Source organism: Labeo rohita, unplaced genomic scaffold (assembly GCF_022985175.1).
Source record: "Labeo rohita strain BAU-BD-2019 unplaced genomic scaffold, IGBB_LRoh.1.0 scaffold_195, whole genome shotgun sequence".
Lineage (NCBI taxonomy): Eukaryota > Metazoa > Chordata > Actinopteri > Cypriniformes > Cyprinidae > Labeo > Labeo rohita.
The window spans coordinates 77,636-102,799 of NW_026128165.1; the positions used below are offsets into that span (position 1 = coordinate 77,636).

The following is a 25,164-nucleotide window of genomic DNA, read 5'->3' on the forward strand; positions in this document are numbered from 1 at the left end:
TCAAAGGAATCAAAAGAAAAAAAAAAATTTTCCTTCTTTGCCTCACAGTCCAAAAGTTATTAGCACAAACATGAGTGAAACTTTGGACAAGTGGTGGTGCACTAGAGAGTTTGAGTTAGAGACTCAAAAACAAACTTGCTATGTTTAATGTTGAGACTGTCCTCTATCAGTGCCAAATTACATAAGTGGTTCTGTGGGCTGCCATAGTCTCGAGCGGAAGAAGAAATGAAAATGAAAGAAGAAGAATAAGAACAGCAACAGTGTGAAGAAAAAATCTGTATTTAGCCTATTTTAATCAGTTTAAGGCAGTAAAAATACAGTATTTGTTTACTAGCCTATTTAAACAGGAAATAATTTCTTTCTTTCTGAATGTGTTGTGTTTGGTGAAATTCACCCTAACATATCTCTCCACTGTCACATCTAAAATCACTGACTGATATGGAATGTAAACAGTTTTATGCTCTTGTGAGGGAGGGAGTAGACTACAGTAGGACAAGGAAGAGATAGCCTGTGGGAATATAACTACGGTTTGATTGCACTTCCCTTTACAGACGGTTTTCGTACGTGGTCTGACATGTAGGAACAGATTCCTGTGGAGGTTCGGTAGGCAGTTGTCTTTTCTTGTTTTTGAGCATTTATGGTTAGTTATACATTAAAATGATCAGTAATATAAAATACATCAGTGTTTCCAGTGAATCTTTTTCACGTCTCTTTTTACCTTTGCTGTGGTGTATGTGGGCAGAAAATCAGTTTTTAATTGTAGACTATATACTTTTGTTTTCTTGTGTAGACAGAAATCTTAGAAGAGAATAATTCTAACGTGATATCTCATATGAGTTTGTTTGTGATTGTTAGGCTGCATTTGATTTAGAGCATTTTTTTCCTGCTGTTGATCAGTCAGAATTCAGGACTTGAGGCTGTACATATTACATTGGATTCAATCCATGTAATATGTATTTAATGTTCTGTACAGAGCATAACTGTAGTTTTTGTTCTGTGTTCGATATTGTTTTGAAATGCAGTGCTTATTTAGTCTTTTTCATGTTCGGTATGCACTTATTTTACATATAATTTATTCTAAAGTCATAAAGTGGGAAAATTATTTGCAAATATAAAACTATCAATTAAAAAAAATAAACAAAAACAATGTGTGTTTGTCATATGTTAGTCAAGCAGAAATATATTAACATTATAAGTTTTAATTCAATGTTATCCAATTAAAGTCTGATGCTTTAGATAGTAGTTCTGCAGTTTAACAACAATTAACCTGATCATAAATCTAATTATGATTTATTATAATAATAATTATAATATGCAATCAATAATGTTACAGTTAACACAGAAGAACAACATTGAAAATGATTGAATGGTTCAACTAATCGACTTGAATTCCATAAATTTTTGCCAGTAATGTCTGAAGATGATCTAAGCGTATTTTGGTGAAAGTCACCATGTCATTTTCTAAAATCACTTCCCATTCGAAATGGAATGCAACCAAAGAGTATAATAGTTAGTTTTGTTCAAAAAAAATTTTTTTTTTTTTTTAAATAAAATCTGCATGCACTTATTTTGACAACCATTCATATAAGGTCTGGGAGGAAGTGGGTAAATAATGAAATTATCATAGGGCTCCATAGCTTATCCCTGATTGGTGGAATTGGTGTTGTTACAACTCTCGCCATGTTACAACCATAACCGGTCTCCCCTTCTTTATGTGTCACTTATAAAGCCACTTGACTGTAAATCGACCTTTACAGTTGTGAGGAAGGTTAGGCCTACTAAGGAAGGGAATCTTGTGGGAAGGTCATCAGCTACAGTGGGGTTTTTTTTTGCACATGACCCGACATTTAGAGAACAGACACCATTCGCGGCTCACAGTAGGTGATTTAAATTGTCTACTAATATAATCATTCTGCATTTGTTTAGTGTCACATTAATCAGACTTAAAACAGACAAAAATAAAAATGAGGTTATATTTCTAAGAACTTAGCACAAATGTTGATCCCTCTGTGATGTAGCATACATCTTCCTTTATCACTGTGTTGAAGATTCTTGGGTGGGGTTTAGGAAGAAGTTTCCTTTCTACTCCTCAGGGAAGCTTTTAGCACTGATCTTGTACAGATCTTTTTTTCCAGTCATACACACTAGGAGCAGTGAAAATTTTTTCTTTGGCCCACTGTACCCTACAAGTTCAAACATGCTAGTCATGATACTCAGCAGTCAAAATGTGAGCAAACCCTAAGCATTCATACCATTTACTAGGGAGGGGCGATATGGGCTTAAAAATTTATCATGATAATTTCTGGTATTTATTGCGATAACAATATCAATGACAATAATTCAGGGTAATCCTGTTTCTTTAGAGAAAAGTATTATCTTTCCTATTTTTACCCAAAATAGGGTGTTGTGAGCATTACTGAGTACACTGTTTAATTCACTGAAATGTGAATTAAATTGTTTGTACTTTCTGTACTGGAAGCTCCTAACAATATTAAGACAAATTTCTTGTGTGTAAAACAAAAAACAAATGATATCTTTCTGGACAATAGGTTTGTAAACGGGCTCAAAACATGCAAAACTGCATCGCACACTTGCTACTAGTACAGTTAATGTTATTCAATATGAAGTATGTTATTCAAGACTGAAATATGTCAACAACTAGACTTTATCGTTATTATCGCGCGAAGATTAATTCTTATCATGGGGAAATTTTTTAACGGTATATCGCAAACGCTAACATATTATATGCATATATATATATATATATATATATATACATATACATATACTGCTTTAAAGTATGAGACACCATTTTTTTTCAGAAGTTTATGACACAAGCTTATTCAGTAACTGTTTTATTCCATTTCTATCATATCTATTAAACTATATCTTATGATTTTAGTTGAAAACATTAATCAAAATATTTAAATGTAATCAGTTACATTTCTTTAATGAAGTAATTGAAATAGTTACACTATTTATTACATTTTAATTAGTCTAACTTCTAATCTGTAACTTATTATATTTACAAAGTAAACTGTCAGACTCCTGCAGACGCTCTGAAGAAACTGCGCCGGCTGAGTCTCGAATCGCTATCACAGTACTTTGATGCCACACATGACAGTCACGAGGCGTTGGCGCCGTCTCAAGTCGGAAAAAATTTCTAACCAGCATCCACTGCTTGAAGTCAGAATTTGATCGAGCTGCGCGGCGCTGCGTTAAGTCGAACACACCTAGTGTCTGGTTTCAAATGAAGCTAAATTCAGCGCCATTTCCTTACATTATAATGTGTTAGCATTGTTTTTTTGTTTTATTTTTATAACTTACAGAGAACGTTTCCAGAACGTTCCCTGCAGGTTATTTTTAGTTGTTATATACTATTTTTTTGCAGAATTTAATGTCTAAAATAAGCTTTTAATAAAGTATAGACATCAAAGTGGTCAAATCGTATTATAACAATAATATAATTTCAGTTTTAGAGATAAAAATTAAGCCAAGGTTAAGCGTAGTCAGAAAATCATATCATAAATACTGGGTTTGTTTGTATAATTTTTTACTGCGCGCCTCTGATCTGAAAAAAAATTAAGGTCATTTTGTTTTACTGACGAACTAACATTCGTTGATTGATCCCTTTAATGAAAAAATACTTATAATTAATATACAGGTGCATCTCAATACATTAAAATGTTGTGGAAAAGTTCATTTAATTCAGTAATTCAACTCAAATTGTGAAACTTGTGTATTAAATAAATTCAATGCACACAGACTGAAGTAGTTTAAGTCTTTGGTTCTTTTAATTGTGATCATTTTGGCTCACATTTAACAAAAACCCACCAATTCTTCAACAAATCTCAACAAATTAGAATACTTCATAAGGTGATCAGTCTGTGGCACTGCTGAGGTGGTATGGAAGCACAGGTTTCTTTGACAGTGGCCTTCAGCTCATCTGCATTTTTTGGTCTCTTGTTTCTCATTTTCCTCTTGACAATACCCCATAGATTCTCTATGGGGTTCAGGTCGGGTGAGTTTGCTGGACAGTCAAGCACACCAACACCATGGTCATTTTACCAAGTTTTGGTGCTTTTGACAGTGTGGACAGGTGCCAAATCCTGCTGGAAAATTAAATCAGCATCGTTAAAAAGCTGGTCAGCAGAAGGAAGCAAGTGCACTAAAATTTCTTGGTAAACAGGTGCAATGACTTTGGTTTCTAAAAACACAGTGGACCACTGGGGTGCCATTGCACCCCAAATCATCACAGATTGTGGAAACTTAACACTGGACTTCAAGCAACTTGGGCTATGAGCTTCTCCACCCTTCCTCCAGAATCTAGGACCTTGGTTTCCAAATGAAATACAAAACTTGCTCTCATCTGAAAAGAGGACTTTGGACCACTGGGCAACAGTCCATTTCTTCTTCTCCTTAGCCCAGGTAAGACGCCTCTGACATTGTCTGTGGTTCAGGAGTGGCTTAACAAGAGGAATATGACAACTGTAGCCAAATTCCTTGACACGTCTGTGTGTGGTGGCTCTTGATGCCTTGACCCCAGCCTCAGTCCATTCCTTGTGAAATTCACCCATATTCTTGAATCGATTTTGTTTGACAAGCCTCTCAAGGCTGCGGTTCTCTCGGTTGTGCATCTTTTTCTTCCACACTTTTTCCTTCCACTCAACTTTCTGTTAACATGCTTGGATACAGCACTCTGTGAACAGCCAGCTTCTTGGCCAATGAATGCTTGTGTCTTACCCTCCTTGTGAAGGGTGTCAATGATTGTCTTCTGGACAACTGTCAGATCAGCAGTCTTCCCCATGATTGTGTAGCCTAGTGAACCAAACTGAGAGACCATTTTGAAGGCTCAGGAAACCTTTGCAGGTGTTTTGAGTTGATTAGCTGTTCAGCATGTCACCATATTCTAATTTGTTGAGATAGTGAATTGGTGGGTTTTTGTTAAATGTGAGCCAAAATCATCACAATTAAAAGAACCAAAGACTTAAACTACTTCAGTCTGTGTGCAATGAATTTATTTATTACACAAGTTTCACAATTTGAGTTGAATTACTGAAATAAATGAACTTTTCTATGACATTCTAATTTATTGAGATGCACCTGTACATTTAAAAGTATACTACTAGCACACTGATATTTGTATACTTACCACATAAAGTATACTTAAAAATATACTTAAACTTTATAATAAGTATAATAAAATAAACTTGAAGTATACTTCTTTTTGGTAAGGGCCACTGAATCTGTTCGCTTATGGGTGTTTTTTTATCTTAAATGTCAACCATACATTGGTGGGCGAAGCTAGTGTGAAATAGAGTGCTATTTGCACTCAATGTAAACACACTCCGAAAAACAAATTCTTCCTCTCGCTTGGGCCCATGCCCATTATGCCCATTGGATAATCCGGCCATGCATAGAGGCATCTCACAAAAGCCTCAGCAGTCTCTGTGTATGCTGGTAAAACCAGGCTCTCTCACAAATAACATTTCTCCTGTGCACGAAATGTTAATTAAATTTGCCGACAACAGTCTCGTTATTATTTGCTTGTGAAGCTTCGGCAAATGTGAACGATCCTTTGCATACAGCAAAGAATTCCTGGATAGCACACGTACATCTGCATGATGTCTGTTAAAAATCACTTTATCTGGAAAGCATCTGCTGTGTACAAACATCTGACAGACGTCTGTAAGATGTCAGTTTTACATACATTCTAAACCATAAACATCTTAAAGACATCTAGTAGACGTCTATTTGATCCGATAGAAGACGTCCTATAGATGTATTGCAGATGAGCAAACTCTCTCCGTAGACGATAATAAAGTCCATGATGTACGTGTGCTATCAAGGTTAACTTTTACTTCCCCGCTTTCCTTGTTCAGCTTTGTCACAATGCAATGTTTTTTGGTAGTAAATTCAAAACCCCAAAAATAATATTAAATGACAAACATTTTTAAGATTGGCAGACAGTGACGTGATTTACGATGTGACAGATAGTTTGTACAAGTTTATTGCTTCTTCTCCATAGGAAAAAGAAAAAAAATTACGCAAAATCCAGTGGCCTGGTTGAAGGTTTAATGCATGTTTGGTCTTTTCAAAGTGCCTCTGCAAGGTTTACTTGATTTTTATTAATCTAGCTCCGTGTTTAATCTGACTCCAATTCCATGTGATCATTAAATGTAGGCAGTTTTCTAAATTAAACTGATCTCAAATATCGATTATGTATTATTTTGGATATCTGATTATTCTGAAAACCCTACACCTTCAATTATTCGTTCATTAAGGACCTGATATCATTTAGCAATTCACTTGGCCAACAGTGAACGCACAGCACAGGCTTGCCAGTTCCGAACTTACTCAGTGGGCACAGGGTGATTATAATACATTGCAGGTATGCTGCACCCCGCTAGCCACAACAAAAAGTGTACTTTTTCTATAATCACGAAAACAGTGATAGTTAGAAATCTGCCTTTAACTGAAAATTGAGTGTTTACTGCCCTTTTGCATTATTAATACGCTATTTCCTATTTAATACTGTACAGCCGCTTTGTCACAATCTGTATGGTTAAAAGCACCATATAAAGTTGACTTGACTTGACTTGAGTGTGAGGATGCACTCTACACTATGGGCTTCTGAATATAGTATCGTAGTGTTTTGTCACTTCACTTACATATCCAGACCAGAACAAACAAATCTTCCAATCAGTTGTTAAAAACATAAAGACCTTTTGGTTTGTCAACACACCCCTCAGCAGCAAAACACACTTCTACAAAAGTTTTCAATCTTCCTCATAATATAAGTGACTATTTTCACAAGATATAACACATGGTATATGGATATTCTTGCTTTTGTGAAAGAAGAGTGAGATGCAGGGAGGGGAGAGGAGAGGGAGGAAGGGGGTCATAAATGGGCAAGGGTGGTGTTGTTTGCTGTCTTAGTTTTATTGTTTTGTTGTGTGATATCTGTTTTTGTGAGAGCTCCAGATGTTTTGGATCATGAGGAAATAATTTCACCCCTACAGCATCTTGAGACAAAACAACTGCACTGACATATTTCAAAATCAATCAGTGCAAGTTTCTTTCGGTTTAAACAACTCAGATTTACATTTTAGTCTGGGACTAGGCTTAAGCCTTGTCTGTGAAACCAGGCGATAGTGCTTTGTTTGATACAGTGCAAGAAAGTAAACCAGAGGCAGTGTCACATCTCTGTCCTTACAGACTCCATTGTTGAAGTTTATTTTGTTCTGTTGTTCCTGACCTTAGTTAGTTCCTGTTTAACTGGTTTTCATGGTTTCTAAGTATGTGCTCATTTGTTTCTTTGGTTACTGATTATGTTCCTCACCTGTGTCTAGTTTCACAACATCTTGCGCATTTATACTCCTGAGTTTATTCTGTTGGATGTTGTCTTGGTTTGAATGCAAGCTGTTATGCCGTCTTTGGTTTATCCTGTTTTCATCCCTGTTGTACTAGGCAGTTAACCTCCAAAACATATTTGAACCTAATCTGAATCATAAAGCACAGTATTTTCAAACGTAGTAGGCTAGAGTCTAGTTTATTGCTTAGAACATACCAAGATCACAGCATTTCAATTATTTTGGAGTTGTTTCTGATGTTGCTTTTCTGAAATTGGGCATCGTTTCTGCATTATGTACCTTGTGCTATACAGCGGTATGACCAGCAGAGAGAGCCATTTGTTTGTAAAAACACATTTATACACCCAAAAGAAAAACTGTTTCCTGATAGTGATACAAATGGTATTTGTAATATTATTTCCTGAATTTGGCTTGGGACCTATCGATATTAACTGAGCCAATGGCACAGCTTACCCCAAAGCTTCTTACACAAATCTACAGTTTTGGAGAGGACAGAACAGAACACTGTAAGGGGGTGGGAAAATGGGTGGCCAAGTTTATTGACCATAATGATGACACTATAATGGGTTTAGAACTAACTGAATAAAATCCACAGGCTATAGACTATGCTGTTTTTGTTTTTGTTTTTTTTTTTAAGATTGATAGGGAGAATGTGATGTAATGGACATCACAGGAAGATACATTTGGAAGATGGCAGTAGTGCAACACTTCGGATGCTAGCTGGCAAATCTTCTGAGTGAAACAACGTGTTCACATTATTGCCGCTCCTTATACGCAGATACTGCAGTTTGCATTTGGCACCTCCTACCATGGAAAGGAGATACAGCTCAAACCGGAAACTAACAATGAAATTAATTTTTCTACCTATTAGATTGCGTTTTATTAACATCTACACCTACCTCAACCCTAAATTTAGCCCTTACTATAATACAAAAACAGTGTTGTTGTACAGTGTGACAAAAATAACGTTAGATTGATGTGCGCATGCCCAGTAGCCAGAGCTTTACCCCTTCTAGGCTTAGAGTTTAGTCACGAAAGGCGGTGACGGGAAGTGATTCATTTTGAGATCCGGTTCTTTTGAACTGTTTGTTTCTAAGAACCAGATAAAATTGACAGTTGTTTTATTTTTTACTTACATGTTATTTTGTTACCACGTAATGACCACGCTATTATTGCATTCACACGTCTCGAAATACACTCCAAACTGAAATTAACTTATTGCGGATGACCACTTCTTTTCTCATTTATAACTGAATTACTTCGGGAGTCATTCTTCTGGCACTACGTTCGATTCAAATGATTCGTTCAACACTGCACAAACTAACAATGAAATTACATTTCCTAACTATTAGATTGTGTTTTATTATTGTCGACACCCTAAACCAAACCCTTACAATAATGCAAAAAAAAGTACAAATTTTACAATAGCTACAAGAAGTATGCTGTATGATGTGCGCATGCCCAGTAGCCGCATCTGTATACCAAAGCTATAACCAACATTTGAAGAAACGAGAAAAAGAAGTAGGAACGAGAAGAGATATTAACCGCGAAAATTGTCGACAATGATCATAAGGTAGGCCATGTATGTTTAAGTGAACAAATGCCACATCTGACCAGTGGGAAACTGACAGCTCCATTTAGAATATGTAGAACTGATAAGGCGTGTTCATCGTTGGCCTCAGCCATCGGGAAGAACTTAAAACGAAAGTACTCTGAACCCGTTTTCCACAGAAAAGTTGTGTGATAAAAACTGAACTTGAGGTCCGTGTATGTTTTGACCATTTCATTTACCTTTTTTTGTAAATAAATAACGATAAAGGACACCGCTTGTTTATTACCTTTTTGAAAATGTGAAAACAACTGAGAGCGATGTTTCAGCTCGATATATCCTTTTGTTTGTTTGTTTGTTTTTATGGTTTACAGATAGGTTGGCTTTCTGAAAATAAACATTTTTTTCTTCTTTTTTACCCATAAAATGTCAGTTTATTTCTCTACAGTGCGTGTGATGATTCACAAAGGTTTCGAAATCGCCATCTATCGCCGTCAATCGCAATCAACCAGTTTTAAAACTGTTGTGTTTCATGTTGCGTATCAAACTGTTGAAGTCACATGATTTCAGTAAACGAGACTTTACGCCATTACTGTTTTGAAATTTTAATGATGCGCCAGGGGCTGACTCGGATATTTGAATATCGTTCAGCAAAATTAACCAATCTTTTTTCAAGTCACTTTAAAGTTAATTTCAGCAAAATGTAATAAAAATGTTGCATGTTAATATCCAAATTCCCCAGTGTGAGAACCAGAGGGGCGTAAGTGACATTTTACTAACTTTATAGTAGGGCAAAAGCAAAAATAAAATATAGCTGCAAGCAGCGATGGGTGGACCCTCGCCGCCAGCGCATCCGCAACCCTGGTGCCATCAGAAAAATGGTGCCCAGCGGGCACATGCATTGACAGTAACCCTGTGGCAGTTTGGATTGAAGTGTTACAGCAATGAAAGGGTTAAAAGCAAAATTCTTTTAAATCATTCTGACAGACTGAGAATGAGCTGAAAAAGATTCTTTATCCTATGAGGTCATCTTGTGTTCATCCTTGGTATTACAGTCTTCATCTGCTAGTTTAAATGTGTGATATTTTAAATGTTTTTGCGGTCTCCGAAAACATGATAAACACATTTCCTAAGAATGACTTGTTTTTCATGTGTAAAAAGTTGTGAAGAGTTAGGATAATGCACTTTAAATGCACTCTCTCTCTCTCTCTCTCTCTCTCTCTCTCTCTCTCTCTCACACACACACACACGCAGCCACTCAAGTACCCCCAGTCACACTTACACACACACATACACAGACAGCCCATCCCCCGACACAGAGTTAGAGTAAGAGAGTTAGAGTGAGATCAGATGTTTAATAGTTTTTTAATTTTCTATTTTTTGTAGACTATTTTATATCGATGGAATTAAGCATTTATTTTTCAGAATGACTAGATCTGTGTATGTAAAAAGTTTTGAAGTGTTTGGATGCTGCATTTTAAAGATTATGGATATGTTGTTTGCTGCTAATTTAGAAAATCACCATAAATCATCCGTTCAAGATATCCCAAATCCGCTCGCAATTTAACATCTTCAGTATGTTGGCATCATGCTGACAAAGTTTGGTGTGAACTACTTATTCCTGCTTGGAGGAGTATGAATTTATTTATAGCCTGATTTTTCCAAAAATCCACATTCAAATCAAAATAGCAGACTTCCTGTTGGTCGCAGCTAATGGGTGTAAATTAGAAAGTTGTCCGGCTTGATGAGGACAATATACATACCAAGTTTGGTGTCTGTAGCTAAAACTAATCCCCCAACTTTTGACAAAAGGTGGCGCTATAGAGCGCCTCCTCCATGCCCATTTATGAGACTTTGCCACTGTCTAACTATCATTAATACTGATGTGTGTGTTGAGTTTCATGAAAATCTAAGCTTATTAAGTGCCCCAAAAACACAGGAAACAAATGTTAAAGTTTCACACGTTGCCATGGCAAAAGCATTTAATGTATCAACGACCCCTTTACAGATTCTCATCGGCCGTGTTTTGACATTATTCTGATGAAGTTTGAAGCAAATCGAGTAAGATTAAGAGGCTGATTGAAAAGCATTTTGAAAACGACACACTACCTGCTGCCAGTTGGTGGCGCTATAAATTTGACTCTCAATAGTCACATCTATGTGATCGGCATCATACAACGAACACACTCCTGAAGTTTCATCAGAATCAGACAATGTGAACAATAGTTATTAGCCATTTCCTGTTTCTTATTTCTCGCCATAATTTCGTCGCCTCGCCACGGCCAAACCGTTCGAGATATCAAAAATCCCTCTGCAATTTAGCATCCCCAGTGTCTTGAGGTCATGCTGACTGAGGCCATCGGAATAAAGGAATAATGTGTACTGAGTTTCATATGTATACGTGCAAGTATGTGTGGGATATACATCAAGTTTTGGGAAGGTGTTCCAGGGGGCGCTGTAGAGCCCCTGTGCCACGCCCGGGTCCCAGTCTCTGCGGTGTCCTAATGGCCGCAGATTCCAACATGTATGCCAATTTTCAAGAATTCTTGAGCATGTTAAGGCCCCCAAAAACCCCCAAAAGGTGGAAAAAAAAAAAATAGCTGCAAGCAGCGATGACGGGCCCTCGCCGCCAGTGCAATCGCCATGCCGGTAGCATCAGGAAAATGGTGCCCAGCGGGCACATGCATTAACAGTAATCCTGTGGCAGTTTGGATTGAAGGGTCACAGCAATGAAAGGGTTAAAAGCAAACTGCAGCAACACTTTCGATGAAGCCCGTATTTATAATACTCTAAGGAGTGTTAGTTCACATGTAGTTGTACAATTGCTTATTGTCAACAGACTAGGGGGACCATCAAAATAATACATAATATATAATGTAAAAAATAAATGTAATATGATATAGTCCGTTATAAATTAAGTAGATTTGATATGTTGTCCATTGTGTGTTATAAAAAATCATAATCTTAAAAGTTATAACCTCAAATACTCAAGTATTTTAATGTATTATAATTGTTGTTATGATTATTCTTGAGATGATATAACATAAGGTTTTTATAATGCATTATGCATTCATTTTAATCCCTTATAAATACCATTGTAATGTATTATAAATAGGGGCTTCATAGAAAGTTTTACCCAAAATGCCCCGAAAGGTGGAAATAAATAAATAAATAAATAAATATATAATAATAATAATCCTTAGAAAAACAATAGGGCCTTCGCCCTTTTAGGGCTCGGGCCCTAATAAACAACATCATCATCCAGCTCTTTGTCACAAAATAAGTTTAATAATACATCATTAGCAGTTAAAAACTCTTTTTTTCACATGGTCGACCTACCTGGCTAACATATGGTGTCAGCTATGTAATATCCAAAGGCTTTTACCCAAAATACACTTCTCAGCTCCAAAAGTCCAAATTGATTAATATATATCCATTTCACATAAAATGTCACTAACCCCAGGTTCTTACTCCTCTTCTACTTACACAAACACTAATCACATTTCGAACAAGACAAAACTATAATGCAGCCAAGGCCAAATTATAAGAAACAGAAATAGTTAATTCATTGCTTAGCTGGGTCTTGAAGCTATGGAGTCTGTTGGTTCACCTCATCTCCCAAGTTTTCTGGTCCAATCGTTTGTTCTTTTGTCACTTTACATCCCCATGAGATGAAGTAATGTAATCTGTACCGGAACCTCGAATGATTCGTTTCCTACCCAACAGGGCTGGAGCCACATGGTAACCTCCAACCTGTTGTCGGAAAGAATAAGAACAAGCCTTGGTTGACAACCATATAAACTTTCGGTGCTTCTTACACGGAAGGCTGCATATCTTGGCTGCCACATCATCAAATGAAGTTTGTCTCAAACAAAAGGATCCTTGGATGCATAGGATGTATCCTTTGTGACACGCAATCATCCACAATCCTTTGTGCACATTCCAATTCATGTAAATAAATTAACGAAAAACTAATCAGTACTGAGCTTGTCTGAATTTATTATGAAACATAAGACAAAAATAATGCTTTCGGACATGAAAGCATAGATGTTATCTTTTGTTTGAGTGTGAATTACTCACACTGAACTGACAATAATGTAAGCTATGCACACTTATTAGACCATTCTAGCATTTAATGCTGAGGAGGACTCTAGCCTACAAGACTCTGAAAAAAGTCTGAACTAGGAAGGACAAAGCTTCGGTAGGATTCAGCCTTCCATTTGAGAAGCACCCATTCACCACGCTAGACAGAATGTCGGTCAAATACATGCTTTTTCACTGTTTAAAAAACATACGTAACATAACAAACATACAATATTCTTCAAGTGATTGTTCATATATAAACATTGAATGACACTACAATGTGATGTATTTGTTATGGGAAAAAAATAATAAGGATAATAGCAATGACAGCAGCAGTCGTTGTCCCCTTGCCATGTTTGAAGTTTACAGCCTGTCTGCACAAGATAGTGGTTTCACTACAAGAATTTATGTTAAAATCACACAGAATATTTTCATTTTATTTAAAATGACAAAAACATTTCAATTAAGATGTAGATCATTAAATGCAAAAATTCTGGCTGTGCTTAATGGATACATTTTGTACCCTTTAAGCACACCCCTGTTCCCATTAAGCTCACTGTATGTTTTATTAATAAAATCTTGTTTATTTTAAACATCCTTTTTAAAGAATAACTGAAAAATGTTTTATTTGAAGGTGCAAAGTCAATCATGCTTAATGGGTACATGAGCTTAATAGGTACGTTTAGCCTACATCATGGAGTTAGTGCCAAAATGAGCCTGGCAGCGGTGAAGTCGTAACTCTCAGAGTTTACAAGTTGTAATTATGAGTTCAGGAGCATGTGAGGGCTTTGGCATTGATAGTGTTGCCATATAAACACATAATTCAACTTGAGTAGAATGTCACATATTGTCATTTCGGAATTACGACATAGCGTGAACGCAGCTTAAATGTGCTCCCCTGTCTGACTTGTTTGTCGGACATAATGGCAGATTTGGCATTATGATTGGTCAGATTGCCTGTCAGTCAACCTGTTGCGAACAGTCTGTTGTGTACCATACATTCTACAGTGTTCTACAATTTATTGTGTGGTTGAAGAGGTATTGCTGGCCACACACGATTTGCACCCCTGAACGATCTGGGGGTGTGGCCTGGTTCAAGGCTTGTAGCAAATTATTTTTTTGTCCAAAAAATGTTCTATTGTGTGGTGTCATTACGATTATTTAACCCTTTCACACGTGAGTTGAAAATGTTCTAGCTGAGCCCCCAGAGTGAGTTTTTTTTAGGCGACCGTTATTTAGAACGTATAGCCTTATTGTTTCCATGGCAACGCGTCGTGACACAACGCAGCCACAATAGCGCTGTATGACACATGTATCACTTTTATATAATTTTTCCCTTTTTATTATTAATATTCACGAACGTGCTCACTGTATTATGAAATATCTGATATTCCGATTCTGAAATATGTGCAAGTGAATGTATTTGGAGGTTTAAACACTTTTATAATGAGCGTGTTAGTTGATCTATGCCGAGTGATGGGCGCAGCCATGTTAGTTCGCGCTGAATCCGAGCTGTGCGATTTACAAAACGCAAATTCATCCTCTCCTCCCGAAAAACATTAAAGTAAGTCTCTGGTGAGCTTGGAGAAGAGCAGATTAAACTTTATAGTTACCTACACAATGTGTATATGATATCAATAAAATGTGTTGTCAGTTAACATTTGTAAGGATCATTATTGCCGCTGCCATAGACATCGGCGTGTATTTTGCTAAATATAAATGCATCGTTTTACTAGGACATATGTGTATGTAAATGTCTGGAACCTAAAATAAGCATTATATGGTTGAAAACACAATAGTTGCGATAATATGACAAGCGCTCAGCGCGTCTGATCTGTCTCAGCGCCAGCCAAAGCAGATTTGAATTCAGCAGTTGATCACGTGACGTGCTGAACGTTCGAATCACACCGGTGTGATCGTACACGTGAAAGGGTTAACTGACCCCAATCGAGATGGAACACCCACAAACTCAAACTCTTGATCAGGGGTGTGTTTACCAAAAACCTTGTTTGCTAACAATGGTCATTAGTTTCATTAAACTCTGTTGGTAATGATGAAACTTGAGACCATAGTTGCTTTTGGGAAATGCACCCCAGGCTGCCTCTAATGTTATGTCCGCAATAGCCACTGAGAGTGAGCAAGCATTACCTACCAGATGTTGCATGCTTCTAGCTAAAACTTGGCAGCCATGAGAGTAGAGTACTGAGAAAGAGCATCAGCTATACTCTTTTTTTTATGCTTTGTTTTTCACTGTGAATCACTGAGATCACTTATTAGTGTGAAATTGTTCCTATAATCAACAAATGTGTGCATCACACCGACAGACGCCGCTCCCATGATAGTTGATTGACATGAGCGTCTTACCTCAGATCAGCTGTAACAGTCCGACCTCCATTGTTTCGATGCAGGAGCAGGGATGTAAGTTAGACAAGAATATCTCAGATTGAGCGATTGAGGTGTTGTGTTGCTGGATGTAATAATGAACATAGTGGTCGTCATTTACTCCCGACATCTGAGCTGCTGAAGATGCAGTAGATTACGTTTGTTTGTGAATGGAATGCGCCTTCTGATCTACATATATCCGTCTATGTTCGCGCAAATCATTCATGATCCAGCTTCACTTACAGCAGAAGTTAGTGTAAGGGGTTTTTTTTATGAATCTCTGCAATCACCTTTCCTAATAACATGCTAGTTAGCAAGTTTCGCAGCTAAACACGTTAAATGTGTCTAAAGTAAACAATCTTTCAGAGCAGCTTGTCACTCCACAGAGAGAAGAGAGGGGCGGGGCAAGCAGAGCTCATTTGTATTCAAAGGTACAATCACTCAGAATGGGATGATTTTTGCAGAGCAAAAAAAAAAAGGGAGTTTTTTACACAACCATTGAGAATTTTTAACCAAAGTATATTATAGACTTTTCATGAAGACCCTAAAGAATCATATCAACTTGTGGAAAATGGGCATCCGATGACCCCTTTAAAATTGGTTGAGATTTGAAAATCGTCTAGTGTGTGGCCATCCCAAAAGAGGTTTTAAGAACTTCGGCAGCATTTGTGCAATGCTCGCTTTGAGATAAAATATATATAATTACTTCACACTTGTCACATGATGTGACCTATTGCTGTGAAAGCTCCTGCAGACTCCGTAACATATGGTCATGGCTAGTAGAATCACAAAAACTGTGTTATTGTATACTGTACACATATACTTACAGAAGAAGATTTGTATGTATTTTAAAGACATGCAGCTTTTAGTCCAGTCTGTGACTCTCTTTGTTGTCAGTGTTGGAGTCTCGTGGATGAAGAACATAATTTATGTCACCATGTTTGGTTATCTTGGTTAATTACAAACTCTGATAAGGATAATGAGACAGTTTTTCCAAGGGAAAGTGAAAGTTTTATAATTTTAACCAATCCAGTGATTTGTTAATTCCCTGACTTTTTTTTGGATACCAATCACATTTGGCATTGTTGAGTTAGCCCCACTCATGTGCATGATGTCTCAGGGTACCTCATGCAAAGACACCCAAACACTGTGGTGTTTTGAGGTTCCTTCAGAAATCAACACATTTCTGCAATTTTCAGCCATTTCTTTAAGTACATTGATATTATGTCAAATAAGAGATAAATGTATTATTTTTTGTGAACAAATAGTACGTTATCATTTTATATTTTTTTTTCTTTAAGTGGAAAGATAAGTTTTATTGGCTTGCGCACAAAGCTAATCGCAAGGTCAAATAATTGGGCTTTGCTGAATTAGGCTTGCTGAGGAATTAAGCATCTAAACTGGAAACACTAAATGTTTTGTGATTCATTTTGCATTAATTTACAAATAAATACATCATAAATTCTTTTGCAGAGCAGATTATTTTCATAAATTAACTTTTGTTTGTTTGTTTGTTTTTAAAGACGGTCTTAAATGGTACAGCACCACAAAACGCATGCAAACTACAGTCAACACAAGCTAACCTCGAATGAAAAAAACGTAACATTTCTTTATGTGGGCAGAATGAAAATTACTATGATGCTTAGTCCACAATATATTTAAGCTTCCCCTTACCAAAAAGAAGTATACTTCAAGTTTATTTTATTAAGTATACTTAAGTAAAGTTCAAGTACATTTTTAAGTATACTTTATGTAGTAAGTACACAAATAAACTAGTAGTATACTTTTAAGTGTACCATTTTAAATACTCCTTGGGACTAAATTGGCCCACTTTCTAGTATATAAAAGTATACTTTTAAGCATACTTTAAGTATAACAGAAGTAAACTTTGAGTGCACAACTAGTTTACATCTTTGCTTTTAGTTTGTACTGCAAGTATACTAAAAGTGATCTCATAGGTATACTGATAGTTTACTAATTAAATACTTTTAGTACACTTTGAAGCATAGTCTCAGTAAACTACTAGTTTAATAGTTGTATACTGCAGGTATATTCGTAAGTTTTCCTTAAGTAAACTTTACATCATACTTTAAGTATACTACTATGTCTAGTATACTACTACTTATTTAGGTATTAATTTGTATATATTTTGTTATATGAATATCTGAATTTACAAAACATCAAAAGAAATGACAGGGCATCTGCTTGTAAACAAAAACATTTTATTCTAGCTTCATGCATTTTTCTATAAACACGTGAATGTGGGTAAGTTGCATAAATTAAATATAATATGTATTTTGAACAAAATGCAAAATGCAAAAAAAAAAAAAAAAAAATACTAATTATAATAATTACCTCTTCATGGATCGAGATTTTATTCCATAACGCTACACAGTATGGTTTTGATGCTGTTTTATGTCTGACTATTGTGTTAGATTCTGGAGGACTGGAGTTGGGAAACACTGTACTAACCTTTAACCTTTCCTTACTTACTACCTTAATTTACAACTATATTTAGATATTTAGGCCTACAAATTACACACTGTGTGGCACCATTATATAATAATATAATATAATATAATATAATATAATCGTAGAGGCATGTCGTCTTTACCGTGACCATGAGGGCACAGTAAAAAATGGTCTGTTCTAGTAAAACAGTTTGGAGTGGGGAAAAAATACAATTTTCTGGGAGTGAGTGAAGGCTAAAATCAGAGTTTATGCTCATCAGGGATGGGAGACCTTCCTCAATTCAGATTTCAGAGTGTCTTTAAGTAGACTGTGAACAAGTTATATAGTTAGCCTATAAGTTACATGCTGTATAGGCTAAATGTAAAATGAATGAAGGAAAAATGTGAGGTGATCTGTAGGCTGAGTGTAAAATAAATGAAATGTGAGATGATATAAACGTGGTTAGACTAGTGTGTCTTTGTACAGTCCTTACAGGTCCTGTGTGTTAAATGTTATTAGTACAGATGATCAGTGCTAGCCAGGGTTGCCAGGTTTTCACAATAAAACCCAATTTTATATTCTAAAATGTACATTAACTAATTAATACATTTTTAAATGAGAAAGAAATTTTGCATTTTAACAAAAGATTTTTATTTTAAACCATATCAGTATCTATCAAAACACTTAAACCTAGATTTTGGTGGGCTTAATGGGTGCACTTACCCTAGTTGTTGGAAGTAGTCTGTGTTTATCAAGTACCAGCATTAACTTTGCTTTTGCTCATTTGTGCAGATGCGGGGTCATTTATTTACTACTGCATCTGGCAGGCAAAGGTTAGTATTCACAGACCTCAGTTAAGATATTTGGTACTTGTTGATGTATTTTATCTTTGGTTCAGTTTGTTTTGAGGTTGTTTACGTCCTAAAGTAAAGTTGATACTTTTTTCCCCAGTGTCTCTGCAGGACTCTGCAAATGAATTTAATCGTGTTGTTGGAGACTCCGTCACCTTACCATGCATATATGAGAATCAACAGCCAAGTACTGATGTCATTTGGCGACTCAATGCGAGCATTAAAGTGTTAAATATTATTAATGGCAAACCTTTAATGGAAAAGCAGGATGGATTATTCAAGAATCGAACAGAAAGTTTCCCTTCAGAGTATGCAAAGGGAAATTACTCAATTGAGCTGAAAGATCTGAAGTTGACTCATGCAGGAAGCTACTCTTGCTTTTTACAAAAGTCAAATAAGGAAAAGATCATGCAGCTTTTTGTGAAAGGTACATAGAATCCTTGCTTGATAAATTATTAATAGTTTATTAAATAAATTAGCACTATTTTATATCTATACTGATAAATTTGCAGAATTGCTTCTCTCTATCAAGTGTGCCAGACACAACCTGAAAATTGAAGCCAAAACATTTTGATCGCCCCCTGGTGGCTGGCTGCAGTATAGTTCATAAACACCACCCTCTCCATGTAAACAAATGGGACATGAGGCTAAAAACTAAATAATCAAATTACACTTAAAATAAAGTTTTCCCAAAGATGGTTTCCATCATTTTAGGTAGTTGTTGTCACACTAATGTATGTTCAAGTGCTTGTGTTTTTAATACGTTTCCTTTTAATTAGTTATTTGACGCCATAAAAGCATGGTGTGGTGTTACTATTGTGATCTTGCAATTGGGGGTGTAGGAGTTTGATACAACAGCTCCACCTCACGACCACTACTGTGCAGACTCGGGCTCCAAATGACTCACTACTGCGCAGACTATGGCAGAGCCATACTGAAATGTTTTGGCTACATTTTTTCTATAGTGGAATGAAGTAGAGACATGTTGTCCATCTTTTTTTAACAATCTGTGCTCTCTACATTATATCTTTTTTTTCTTACAGAAAAGCCAACAGAAAAGCCTGAAAAACCAACTCAAAAACCAAAAAACTCATGCATGGAAACAGAGTCACTGAAGATTATGACTTTACTAACTGCTCTACTGATACTTACTTTGCACCTTATCTGAGTTTTGCTTCCAGTGCCTGTTACATTTGGTAGTATTTAGTGAGTGACTAGCTGGGTTTGCTGTTGACACTTGACGCTGCAGGTTTTATTCTCAATCATGTATGCTATCAGCCTTGACTGTGCTGTTGACTTGGGTTTCATTGATATGTTTAGTCTGTATTATCAGGGACCAAGAACCACAGTTATTGTATTCTTTTGTGTATTTATTATTCCGAACCTGGGAAGTTCACTTCCAGAACCATAATTTACAGATAATGCACTTACCTCCTTGTCATTCAAGATGTTCATGTCTTTCTTCAGTCGTAAAGGAAATTGTTTTTTGAGGAAAATATTTCATGATTTCTTTCCATATAGTGTACTTCTATGGTGCCTGTAAGTTTGAACTTATCTAGTAAAATGGTTATTTTCTTTAAAAAAAAAAAAAAGTACAATTTATATACTTTTTAACCTCAAATGCTCATCCTGTATAGCTCTGCGATGCACATGCACATCTCATTTTCTCCTCCAACTTCAAAATCGTCTTACATCGCTGTGCTATTTTTTGTAAGGGCGTTTGACCCTCTTTGCATGTTCACTTTGTAAACACTGGGTCGGTACTTCTGCAGCAATGTAGGACAATTTTGAAGTTGGAGGAGAAAATAAGATGGGAGTTTTTCGACATACCCTAACTGTCTTGAACAGGAAAAAAAACATGCATAGTTCACACAGAGCTAGACAAGACAAGCATTTGAGGTAAGAAAGTTTATAAATTGTAATTTTTTAAAGAAAATAACCGATCGCTTCGCTAGATAAGACCCTTCTTCCTCAGCTGAGATCGTTTAGAGCCCTTTGAAGCTGCATTTAAACTGCATTTTGGAAGTTCAAACTCGTAGCCACCATAGAAGTCCACTACATGGAGAGAAATCTGTTTTCCTCAAAAAAACACAATTTCTTTACGATTGAAGAAAGACATGAACATCAGTGTTTTTACTGTTAGTGTGCTTGGCCTTTTAACCACTACTTCCGTCTATATTTTATATTGTATTTGCTGTTACATTTGTTTGGTTTACATGTTTTGTCTATGTATCAAGTGCATTGTTAGATTTGCAATTACAACACAACATAGTTACATTATATATACATAGCAATTCGTCACAGAGGTAGATAAAATGTTGGCTAAGTTTTTGAAACATTACAGCGCTGAAGAAAAATACACTCACTGTACCTGCGCTGACTAACACACACACAAACTGCACACACTGAAAGCAGCATTTCAGATGCAAACCTGAATTCAGGGCTCTTTCACAGCTTTTTGCATTTTAAAATTACAGCTACACTATACAACTTTTTGGGGGTTAAAACAAACACGCACACACAGATTCAAAAGACTTAAAACACAAGTTATGCAGTGTTTCGTTTACATTTGATTATTTAATTTCTGCAGTATTTTGTACCTGTAAGTGCTACTGCTATTTGGTCATGTTGCCTACCAGTAGTATTATTGAACACACACATTATTTTATCTGTGTTTATTTTGTGTTAATCTGCAAAAAGTGTTAATTTTGTTGAAAATCTGCTGCACCATTAAAAATAAAATGATGAATTTAGAAGAAAAAAAAATGCTGTGGTGTCCTCAGTTTAGATCTCTGTTTGTGGAGTTGCATTTCCATCACTTGCATTATTGTCAACATACAATAATATTCACAGTCAAAATGGCATTCCATGTGAAGTTTTATAGGACTGCAAAAAATGGGTGTTACAGAATTAAAGCATGATGGTGGGACACATAATTTATAGTTGACAATAAAAGTACTTTCAGAGGTGAGGCATGAAAGATTACAACAACGATAGATATGTGTAGAATTTATGTATGTATGTATGTATGCATGTATTTATTTATTTATTTATTCTTTTTTTTGTAAAAATGTGTGCCAACTGCCAAGTACACTCTTAAAAATAAAGGTGCTTTAAAAGGTTCTTCACAGCGATGCCACAGAAGAACCATTTTTGGAACCAAACTTTTGTGAAACAGAAAGGTTCTTTAGATGTTAAAGGTTCTTTATCATGAAGCACCTTTATTTTTAAGAGTGTATATTAGTAGGTGTATATTGTAAGGTGCATAATTTTATACTCAGCTGTCAACATTTTCAACATGTCCTTTGATAGCACCTGCTGGTGGGATGCCCCAACTGCAATACAGATTTTCTCACAACCCCTGATTAAAATATACGGTCAGTGATATTGTGATTTTGTCTAAATTATATAAGTCCAAATTCCTTAAAACCAATCAAATATCTTTCAATTCAAAAATGGGTTGGTGTTTTACAGAATCATTAAAATACATCCAAAACAAAAGGCTCTTTTGGCATCCTGGGTGTTTGTTTGTCTTGTAGTTTAAATGTAGTGTTCAACATCAGTAAATTTGTCACTCTAAAGAACAACATGGCAAGCTGCCCAAGGGTTTGAGGAAAAACACAAATAGAAGTATAGATTTATACATGTGTAATAACCCTTTATTGTTGTTCAAACCATTTTCTGTTAATTTTTCTGTTCAGTCTTTGGTTGTCCTGTTCATAACAAAAAAAAAAAAAAAAAAGATATTTTGATGAATGTTAAGTATTTCTCTGAAGTATAGCTGGCTCCAGCTTGCCACCAAATGATGTCAATATATCTGGAAAAAGGAATGAATAAATAGAAGTGCTGTGTGAGCATGTGTTCATCTCTGACTTCCCCTCTGGTCTGTGTGGTCGAAGTTTCATCTGAAGCTCAGTCGTGTTTCCGCTCACTGTAAGAGATGCTTGAATAATACAGTTTAAAACATGGTATAGAAGATATTCATCTGAATCAGACGATGAAGATCTTACAACTTCAGATCTGTGAGTTTATCACATCACATTTGATTAAGATTAAGAAGGTTATTTGTTAAGATTATTTAATGTGTTTTTTTCTTTCTGTCATAGATCTGTTGATGTGGTCTCAAGTCACAGAGAGTCTAACAAACATAGCGGTAACTTCAGGAGCTGATGTGAATATAACCTGTAATCTTGATATAGAGGAGATTTACTGGTACAAACAGAAATCACCAGATCCTCCAGTGTTAATCTTACGCACTTATGATAGCACGTATGAAGAAGCAAAATATGAAAACAGCATCTTCACACACAAATACTCAGTGAAAACTAACAGTCGTCTGTTCATCAGAAATATCAGCACTGATGAATTAGGAGTTTATTATTGTGTCAAAACTAGTGAACCACAAACATTCAGCAACGGCACCAAAATCTACATCAGCGGTGAGTGATTGTCTTACTTCGGATATTTTGAATACATAAGATTTGTGCTCTATATGAAAATATATACTGTGTTAAAGATAATTACATTAATAACTAATAATTTGATTAGTTTTGTTAAAGATTGTAATTGAATAAAGACTGATATCTAAAATTTTTCCAATTTACAGACTCTGACCAGAGGAATCAGACTTCAAAATTAGAGCCACATGATGCTTCACAATATAATAAATCGTGGAGAAATCTGATCATCATCATCATCTCATCTGCCCTGCTCAATGTGCTTTTGATCATCACTTTAATAGGTTTGTTTTTGTTTTGTTTTTTTTCTTTTCTTTTTCAAACACTAAATCCACACAAATGTAACATCATATGCAATATCATATGTATTCTTACTGCCGAAAGTTGTTGAAAAATGATGTTTCATTTAATGCTGTTTCAGCTTTGGTGATTCGCTACCTTCATGCAACTAGAAAATGTACAAATATTTCAAACAACCCTCAAACCACCACGGCAGCAGAAACACAGGTAAGAATGATTATGTAATTAACATTAGCTTAAATTTAAAAAGTAGCTTTTTTAAATAGTATATTCATGATGCATTATTTAAACTATAATAACATATTATTAACACATAGTATGTTGTCTGACTGGTCAGTTGTGACATTGTGTACTCAAATAAATATATACAGTATAATGACTGCTGAATGTACTTTCAATTGTTGTGGGTTGCACTAGTTTTATATATGAACAGTTCAGATGCAAAACCAGCTAAAAGCCATCTCGGTCAAAAATGAGATAAGGTTACTGAGTGAATGCTCCTGACACATATTATACGTCCATCAAATACTTTTACTTCAAACTCGCTTAATTCCAGCCTCAACCCAATCAGAAGTACCAGCATTTACATAGAAACCTATACAAAGCTCCAGAAAGAAATGCTCATTTTAAAGAAAAAATGTCAGATGGATTTAGGGGCTTTTGCATCTGAACTCTTCATATCTTACATAAGTCTGTGCTGTCCTACTCAGGTAATCATAAGCAATTTGTCAGATTTCTGGTGCTATTCCATGTTGATTTATTGATTAATTTGCAAAAAAAGCAGTGCAGTGACTACTGCAAAATAGTGATTATTATGATTGCGATTATTGCAAAACAAATCCCTTCAGCACTATATAAGAGTATTTCATATCTGGGACTTATTTTCTGACAATAATCAGCTGACTGTACAGTTTGTCTTACAAATATGGGCATTCATTGCTAATATTTTAATCTTTCAGTATGCTGCAATTGATTATCCCATCCGCCCCAGAGAAAGCAGGCCTTGCCAGGACCAGACCACCTATTCTCTTTTACAGCCAATGAAAAAGAAGTAGTTTAAAACTTAGTATGTTTGATAAATATACTTTAGATATTAAAAATGTGTATTAAAGTTTAACATTTCTGTAATTCAGTTTGCAGAATTTCATACTTTCAATGACTTCAGTGGTATATTATTTTAAAAAAATGTTTAAGATAATAAAAATGTAACTGTATCTACATATTTAATATTTAGAAGAGAGATATTGAAGAGAATATATTTTTGAATCAAATTTTTTTTGAATCCTGGACCAGCACATGACCAGCATAAACCAGCTAAAACCAGCTAAAAACAGCATACCAGCACCAAAACCTAACCAGCATATGCTGGTTTTTTCAACAGAGGCTCTTGTCTGTGATGAAAAGTTCCTGTTTTGAATGGAGATCTTGCTTTTACAGCTCTTGTTTAAAAAAAAGTTGCATGTAAACCACAGGGTAATGAGGTTTCTTGGAGCTGAAGTAGTTTCTCAACAAGTTTCAAGAAACATCATGCAATGAATAATCCTTAATCTTGAACCATTCAATACATCCGCTAGCAGTTACGAAGATAAAATTCCTTCCTAGAATTGTTTTTTTCACAATTCACCTGATTTCATTACAATTGTCTGCTTATGTATTATAAAGATTTCATGTATATCTGGAAATCACAGGAGCAGCTTTCAATGTATGTACTAAAGAGA

The 25,164-nt window shown here is 35.6% G+C and overlaps 2 protein-coding genes across 2 annotated transcripts; both read left to right on the top strand.

Annotated features, from left to right (window-relative positions):
- Window positions 1-8,784: 8,784 nt before the first annotated feature.
- Window positions 8,785-21,443, top strand: wu:fu71h07 (uncharacterized protein LOC570464 homolog). The gene is made up of 4 exons (XM_051102056.1): window positions 8,785-8,946; window positions 18,631-18,671; window positions 18,790-19,116; window positions 19,733-21,443. The coding sequence occupies exons 1-4, from the start codon at window positions 8,936-8,938 to the stop codon at window positions 19,855-19,857; spliced, it is 504 nt and encodes a 167-aa protein (XP_050958013.1). The 5' UTR covers window positions 8,785-8,935; the 3' UTR covers window positions 19,858-21,443.
- Window positions 21,444-22,544: 1,101 nt separating this feature from the next.
- On the top strand, window positions 22,545-24,810 carry LOC127159158 (uncharacterized). The gene is made up of 5 exons (XM_051102062.1): window positions 22,545-22,711; window positions 22,796-23,128; window positions 23,296-23,430; window positions 23,568-23,653; window positions 24,406-24,810. The coding sequence occupies exons 1-5, from the start codon at window positions 22,687-22,689 to the stop codon at window positions 24,499-24,501; spliced, it is 675 nt and encodes a 224-aa protein (XP_050958019.1). The 5' UTR covers window positions 22,545-22,686; the 3' UTR covers window positions 24,502-24,810.
- The last annotated feature ends 354 nt before the right edge of the window (window positions 24,811-25,164 follow it).